The sequence below is a fragment of the Manis pentadactyla genome, chromosome 8, assembly GCF_030020395.1.
Source record: "Manis pentadactyla isolate mManPen7 chromosome 8, mManPen7.hap1, whole genome shotgun sequence".
NCBI lineage: Eukaryota > Metazoa > Chordata > Mammalia > Pholidota > Manidae > Manis > Manis pentadactyla.
Genome location: NC_080026.1, coordinates 58070939 through 58078754, shown reverse-complemented (window position 1 = coordinate 58078754; position 7816 = coordinate 58070939). Strand labels below are relative to the sequence as shown.

Genomic DNA, 7816 nt, shown 5'->3' with positions numbered 1-7816 from the left:
CCTTCATAAGAGTGTGTATCAATGATACCTTAATAAAAAAAAATTAAAAAAAAAAAGAAAACAAAGACATGAGAGGGCCTGGACTTTACCTTCTAATCTGTCTCTTTCTGTCTGGACTACCTTGGCCTGATTTCCTGTGCGTAAATGGGAAGAAGAGTAACACCTCACACATAAAGCTGCCCACCCAGGCTACAGTGCCCTTCTGGCTCCCAGGGTGACAGGGAAGAGCAAGGCTCTTTCTCCTGGGAATCTGTCTCAGAGAAGGCTGGTCTTTAAGGTGTATGTAGGCATCTGAGCAGCTGATGAATGGCGAGCTTGGATTGGCATGTTGAGTGGAGGGATGAGGGTGGCATAATACACTCTCCTCCCCACCCCCAACACAGCACTGTCACCCTTCCTGAGCTCCAGAAAAGATCAGTGACATCAACGGATTACGAAAAGCCTGTTTGTTGGCCTCTTCCTGCTGCCCCTGCACCTGGGGCTCTCCATGCTGGAGATTAGCAGCTGGCAGCTTTGTTGGGCACAGACATTTAAATGTCAGCTTTGGTTTAAAGAAGCCCTTCTAAGAAGGGAAGGAAAAGTGGACCAGCCTTCCTCATCCCTCTTCCAGCAATTCAGCCCTGGGCTTTCCTGTGAGTCTGCACCTTTTCACAACACAGGGCTCACTATTCCTTCTCTGGAGTCTCACTCTTCAGGCAGGGCTTGGAGATCAAATCTGTAGAGAAAGAGCTGGCGCTGGCACCAAATCCAATTCTGCACGTGGCACAGGAGAAGACAGGAATTGTGTTGGAGGCAAAAATGGTCATAACTCACTTTCCCAGATAGGAGAGAGCAGGCAGAGGATGCTTCTGGGCCCAGGTACTCTCTGCAACGGTATACGTGTAACTCGGAGGGAGGGGCCGTTCTCCTGGTTCATTTGCTCATTCATTTATTTATTCATTTAACCCTTCAATCTGGGAGTTTACTTATTTATTTGCTTGTTCACTGAAAACCAAGCAGCCAACCCCCAGTGAATATTTCTGTAGCTTCTCCTGTGTGCCTGGCCCTATGCCCAGACCCAGGGATGCGAGTGCCAACCCATATGCCCTTCTGGACATTGCAGGGGTTCTGCTACACATGTCTCTGTGTGAGCCCGGCCACCGTGACTCTGGCCAGTGCCCTGCAGGTCAGGGGTGAAGCTCTGACAGAGGAGGAAATCTGGTCCCTCTTGTTCCTGGCTGTGGAGCAGCTCCTAGAAGACATTTGTGATGGTAAGAGAGGGTGTTTGGGGCAGCTGAATCATGGGGAGTTGAATGTGAAGCTTCTGAAAGACATTTCTGGCTGCAGCTTCTTAATCAGTTATCAGTCTGGGGTGTTAGACCAAGTAGGCAAATGACACCCACCCATCAAGCCACAGGCCTGTCTCCTGGGCCCAGGGCATAGAGTAGAGATGAAAGAAAGGCCTTGCTTCTGCCTTGACGTTGCACCTTCCCAGGCATGATGGTTACAGAGAGAGTGGCTGCAGCTTTATGGGCCTCTCCCAACACCCGAGCAGCCTGGGAACAAGGAGGCAGGAGGCAGGGGGCAGCCACCTGGACAGCAGACACCTGCAGGCTGTCCCTTGTCAGATGATGTATCAGCTTGTGTCCTGTCAGGAGAACCCACACTCTTGGTGGTCTAAAGGGAAGAGGTGGGGATTAATATAAAACATTATTGAACTCCAACAGAAGAGTGACTGTAAGACACAAGACAACTTTACATGGTTCTCTAGGACTGAGGGCAGTAATCAGAGAAGGACAAACTTTGAATGGAAGCCCCCTTCCCAAGATGGGGTTCAGACCTGTTGGAGTTGCTGTGCTTGCAGCCAGCAGTGGCAGTGTCGCTGCTTAGCCCCGCCATGGGTGGTAGGCAGTCGTCACTGGGCTAGCGAGGCGCAGGAATCCTCCGCAGGGGCGTGGTGATCCTCTGGGGTCGCACGTAGGCAAGCTACAGCTTAGGGAGCTAGTGCGGCCAGGAGGCCTGGAGCCCGCTGCGTCTGTGTAGACGGGGCCGCGAGAAGGTGATCTCATGGCCAGGCCGGCTGCGAAGTGGCCGAGGGGCGGTGCGTGCCCGACGTGCGTGTGGAAGAGCGTCCCCGGGCGTCTTCAAGTGCACAGCGGGGACAGCCCGAGAAACCGCCGCAGAACCCCTCCTGCAGTGCCTCTCCAGCGCCCTCTATTGAGAAAGCTGAGTGTCGCGCTCGCTGTAAAGCAATGATGCTAAAAGGAGCAGGTGTTGAAAGATGAATTTGGAACTGCTAGGCATTAAACTGGTAGCTGGAGCAAACACTGGGTGCTCACATTCAGATGTCAACTGAGACGTCAAGTGTGCTTGGGGGAATGCCAGCCTGGAGTGAACGCTTCCCACGTGTGGGATCACACGTGCACAGTCAGGGTGGCAGTCCCACTGTGGGCAGATGAGGGGAGGATGTGCACTTGTACCTTCAGCTTCAGCTTCCCCCTCAAGTCTGCTCCCTTTCCTGCCCTGAAGGCTCTGATGAGCATCTACAGTGCACCAAGAAGACCAGGAGCTTGGTCCCTAGCTTGGCCCCAGAGAATTCTGACTTGGGCTAACTTTCAGGTGGACCTGACCTCTGTACCTTGAGACTCTTGGGCCACTGATGGATTTGGATGCAGGTGCTAGTTTCCCCACCTCTGCCACCATTGCCCTGCTGCATAACATATGCTCCTGTGTGCCCATGAATCAGGGTTCAAGTCAATTTGTTCCAGTCCGTGTTTCCCTTAAGTCTTGCTCACAGTTCATTCCAGAGGGAGGTGATGCAAGGCCCCTGGCAGGCACAGCTCCCCTGCAGAGAGGGCAACCCCACCTCTGCACCCCCATTACTGCCCTGGTTTCAGATTCCTTGGACTATGTCGTCTGTCCCTGTGCAGCCCTGCTTTCTGCAGCTGGAAGTCTTTCTTTCCAGGACCAGGTTTCTCACATAGAGGCTGCTCCTTTCCAAGGCCCCTGAACTGCTATAAGGACAAAGCGACGATGAGCAAGCCTGGTGTTTCTCAGGTGAGGTGTGTGGCATCTCCGCAGCACCCTCCAGCCTGTCCCTGGGACAGGCTTGGTTAGGGCCTCACGCTTGTCCTGATGGTGGCATCCCCAGCTCCCAGCTCAGCCCCGAGGAGCACTGAGGCAGAATAGGTTTAAAGAATTTTATTCCCAGGCTTTCTTGCCAGCAAGTTATTAGCTCTTAGATGAGGACAGGTCAACTTCTCTGAGGCCCAGTTTTTATATCCTTAAAGTGGTTAATATATCCAAATCTACCAGCTTACTAAAAATATTCAAAAAGAAGTGCTGGAAAAGCTGTGGGTAAATAGTCTGGGACACTGGTACTGCTGGAAGCATGTAGCAAAAACCCTAAAGATGACCCAAGGAGGCCCAAACCAGGAGGTTATTCTAAGGCATGAGTAAAGATTGATTTAGCTGCAGCAATGTTCATTGTTATATTGTTGACATTAGTGATAAATGGGAAACACAATAAATGTGCAGTGAGAGTGCACATGAAATAAGACAGCATTAAAATGAGGCTGTAGGAACTTGTTTAGTGACTTGAAATTAAATACATGTATGTACAATACAATCCTATTGGATAGACACACACACACACACACAATTCTAAAAATATAAATACCAAGGTGTCTACAGCGGTTATTCCTGGATGGCAGTGACAGTGGTGGTTTTAGCTTTTCCATGAATGTGTTTTGCTTCTTAATAGCAAAAGGTCTGTGGACATTATTTTCAAATTTAAAAAGAAGAAAATTTAAGGAGAGAATAATGTAAGGCAGGCAAAAAACCCTGGGCTGGGCTGAGTGGGCATTTAATCACAAGTTCTCTTTCTTCTTCCTTGTGCTTTCATGGAAAAAGTACAGGTCTGGAAATTCTGCTTCTCTCATTAGCCATCTGGAACAGGGGCTGCTTTTCCTTTGGGCTCAGGAAATAGGCCTTGGTGACGGCCGGGGATGGTTTGTCTGGGTGCATGTGTCTCCAAGTCAGATCACAACAGTGAAGGCATCAGAGTCCCGGTCCCAGTGGCCCTGCCTCCATTACCTACAGGCAGGTGCCCCAGGACTCCAGGCCCATACACCCTTTCCTACCCTACCAGGATCCCAGGGCTGAATCACTGGACTCCTGTGTTAGACACAGACATGAGTACCTCTCAGATTCCCTCTGTTTGGGTATCTCTGCCATGCTCCACCCACATCAAATTGCCTCCTACACTCCTGGACTCAGCTAAGATGCCGCATCCTGAGCCATGGGATTTGACATTCTGAGCAATCACTAGAGGAGCCTGCTGATGCAACCTGGAAGTGTAGGAGACCTAGTTTCCTAGGGGTGAATGGTGAACCTTAACCAATGGCAAATGAGAGTTGGGAGGGAACTGAGAAGATTAATTTTCTCTTCTTCCTTTCCTCATGGACTTCTTTGAGATGGGCAAGTCTTGAGTGCTAGGAAGCCATGTCTGCTGCACTTCCTGTTGTGCTCTGTGGCTAGTTGCAAGGAGGTGGCCAGCATAGTGACTTCACACATCACATCTGTCCTTGCCTCCTTTCCTCTTTTCTCTTCACCCTCATTGCCCCTGGCTTATAGCTCCTCAGTGAAGTGTCAGTACTTAATTTTTGCCTCAGGCTCTGCTTTCCATAAGACCTGAGCTAAGACATATCTTGAATGCTTCTGGGGTGCTTCCCCATCTCTTCCAGCATCACTGGTGAGGAACAGACATCACCCTCCCTACTGCAAGTTGGCCTCCACTGAGCATCTTGTGAAGGTCTAATCACTCCTCTACATAGAGTATCCTAAGCTGAGCTGAGCAGGAGAGTAACATCCTCCTCCCTCCTGCACATGTTCCTCCATGCAGAGAAGTACGGGCTCTAAGAATTCCAATGCTAAAGGAATAGGCCAAGTTAAGAACTGGGGAGGTATGTTGCTAAAAGTCTAGGTCAAGGATGAGTTAGAGCTGGAAGAGCTTTAAAAAAATTTTTTTTAAATCCAATATTTACTGAATTGTGAGCCATTGCTAACATTGCTGAAAATCCAAGACTCCTTTGTCTGGATCTCTCTCTCAGATCCACCTTGAGATTGAAGCCTGGAGCAGGACTACACTAAATGCCAGAGGGTACCAGGAAGACAAGGGGGATGCAGGGAGATGGCAAAAGGTGGGGCAGAGGAAGGAGCAGGGTCAGAGTGCAAACATGGACCCCTGGGGGCCACCCCCCCACACCCCCCCACACAGGCAAAGACCAGGGATGTAGGTCTCTGTGCACCTGGTGGCCACGAGGACATTACAAAAAGACCAGGCATCCACGAGACATTTCAGTCCTTCTGGTCATGAAGCATCTGCTGACTAGGGCTGGGCCATGATTGCTGACTCTGCCTTCAGGGCACATTAGCCCTGAGCCAAGGTGGCTTTGATGGTGACTACCAGCTTCAGAAACTTGCTTTCTGTGTCCACATAGCCACGATCCACATCAGTGTGGGGAGAGACTGAGTCCTGAATGAACCTAACAGCCATTTTTGTTGGTGGCTTAACTTGCTATGGTTCTGAAGCATGGCATATGACAGTGTGGTTTATGGGGCAAAGCACCAGCCCTGAACCCTGTTTATTAGGCCAGGAGGCAGGGTTACCTGGCCATTCTCTCTCTTATAGCATTCCTACCACACAGTTCTGTTAATTGCTATTCTCCATTCATTTCAGTCCCTTCTCTTCATCCAGCTTCACCCTGGCCCTGTGGGAGGTGGGATGAACAATCAGAAAAATGGTCTCAGGAGAGGAGAGGCTATGCTCAGAATCCTCCTCCAGCCTTGGGCCCCATTCTGAATTTTGAAGGGTGTACCCTGACTCCTTTCCTCAGGCCAACATCAAGCTCTAACCAGCATGGTGAGACATTTCCACACTGCTTAGAGGGTTAGTCCCAGTGCAGGTGGAAAGTGTGTGCAGAAATCATGCTGCCATCATCCCACCCCATGTGCACAGCAGACATCACCAATTGATCATGGTGTTCTTTCCCACTGAGCCAAGAGTTGCCTTCAAAACCCTTCTCACACCTTCTCCAGGTGCATTTACAGTGGGTTGGATTTGGGACTGGGATGAAGCTTGTTGTCACTTTGGCCTTGGGTCTCATTTTAGGACACGTTTGACAGAGCCCTTGGGATCCAGGTAAATTCCAAGGTGTGGATGGTGCCTCTGAAAGGACTCAGGACACTTGTCCAACATCAGCTCTAGGGTCATTTCTCTGGAAATGAGGATGCAGCTTGTGAACTTCCCTGTAGGTGTCTGGTCCCATTCATCAGAGAGGTGATTGGCTAGTTTAGGGGTAAAATTGAAGACAAAGAAGAGAGCTAGTTGACACCTGTGACACATGTCTTTGACCTAAGAGATATAACTCAAACCCCTTGTATAAAACTCAGTAGATTGCTCAGGTGACCTTGCATACCATGTTTTGCTAATTCAGTATATCCTTTCCAATGTCCCAAAAGTCATTTCCTGAAGATAGGTCTTAAGGGGAATAAATGTACCTTGTCAGCTATAATAGAAGCCCCACAGTAATAATACACTGACATTTACTGAGGACTTGGTAGATCCACAGGTGATGTAGGCAAGGGGTCAGGGCAGGGGCTCTGGCAATTGGGTTCAAGTTTAGGCTACAGGTCTTATTTGGGCAAGTTCCATCAGTTGCCTTTGCTTGGCCTCCTCAATAAAATAAGATAATTAAAACACTTACCTCAAGGGACTGTGGTGAGGACTAAATAAGTTAATATTAGTAAAAGACTTAGAGCAAGGCTTGGCATATTATAAACACTTTATATGTCCAATAATAATTATTATTATTACCATTTCCAGGTTTTTACTCAGCCCTCATGAGTCTTCAGAGAGAATACTCACTTTAAAGATGAGGAAAGTGAGACTCAGAAAAGTCAGATAATGCCCTTGCATTACACCACATTGCTTTCTGACAATGTATGATGCTTCTAAATCAGGCTGAGCCATAGTGTGTTGTATACAGATGGCTTTACAGATGGCTTTGGCTACAAACCACAGAAAGCCTAAAGTATAGTAGCTGGAACCACAGGTACAGTTATTATTTACTTAACAAGAAGTCTGGGGATTGGAAATGTCATCAAGGATCCAGGCTATATGTTTACATTCTACCCTCCTTAGCTTTGTTCTTATGCTTGTGGCCTCATGGTCACAAGATGGTTGCTGTGTTCAAAGCAAGAATAAGGAGGAAAGGGTGGAACCAGCTACATGTGTTCCTATTGTTAGTAAAGTAAAAGTTTTCTAAGAACACCCAACAGTGTCTGCCACACATGGAAATGGAACTGTGTTTTGTTTGTGGGACCACAGAATAACAGAGGTGACTGATATCTAATCACATGCTTTTTCTCTTGCACAGATGCACTTCTGTTCATTAAGAATGACCCTCTACTGGTCAGAAGGATTTCATGTTCCACCAGATCAGGTCTGTTAACAAGATACTCAAAGTCTTACTAGTTCATGCCTTTGGATTTGGTGGTTTTCCCTATGACAGGTACCACATCTATTGAGCTGTGTGCCACCATCCTGCCATTCTAGGTTCTTGGAAGACATTTCCAACTAATTACAGAATTCCTCCTATTAAGTCCAGAAACAACCTTAGACTCTTACTCAACATGGCACTCCAGGCAGCTACAATTTGGAATTGGCAAGCAACATGAAACTTAACTGCTTACCTCTGCTCAGACCAAGTAGCAAGCTAGTGGATTTTATAGTTACAGAAGGCACAGATGTTCAAAACAGGCTTCAAAGCAGACC

General features: G+C 48.4%; 1 protein-coding gene across 1 annotated transcript in view; it reads left to right on the top strand.

Moving 5' to 3' along the window:
• Positions 1-1063: 1063 nt before the first annotated feature.
• The window catches only part of FRMPD2 (FERM and PDZ domain containing 2), a 52290-nt gene continuing 45537 nt past the window's right edge, over positions 1064-7816 (top strand). The window contains 4 exon segments of the mRNA XM_057505364.1: positions 1064-1250; positions 2877-2977; positions 2979-3041; positions 7419-7484. Coding sequence (XP_057361347.1) covers positions 1064-1250; positions 2877-2977; positions 2979-3041; positions 7419-7484 — 417 coding nt within the window.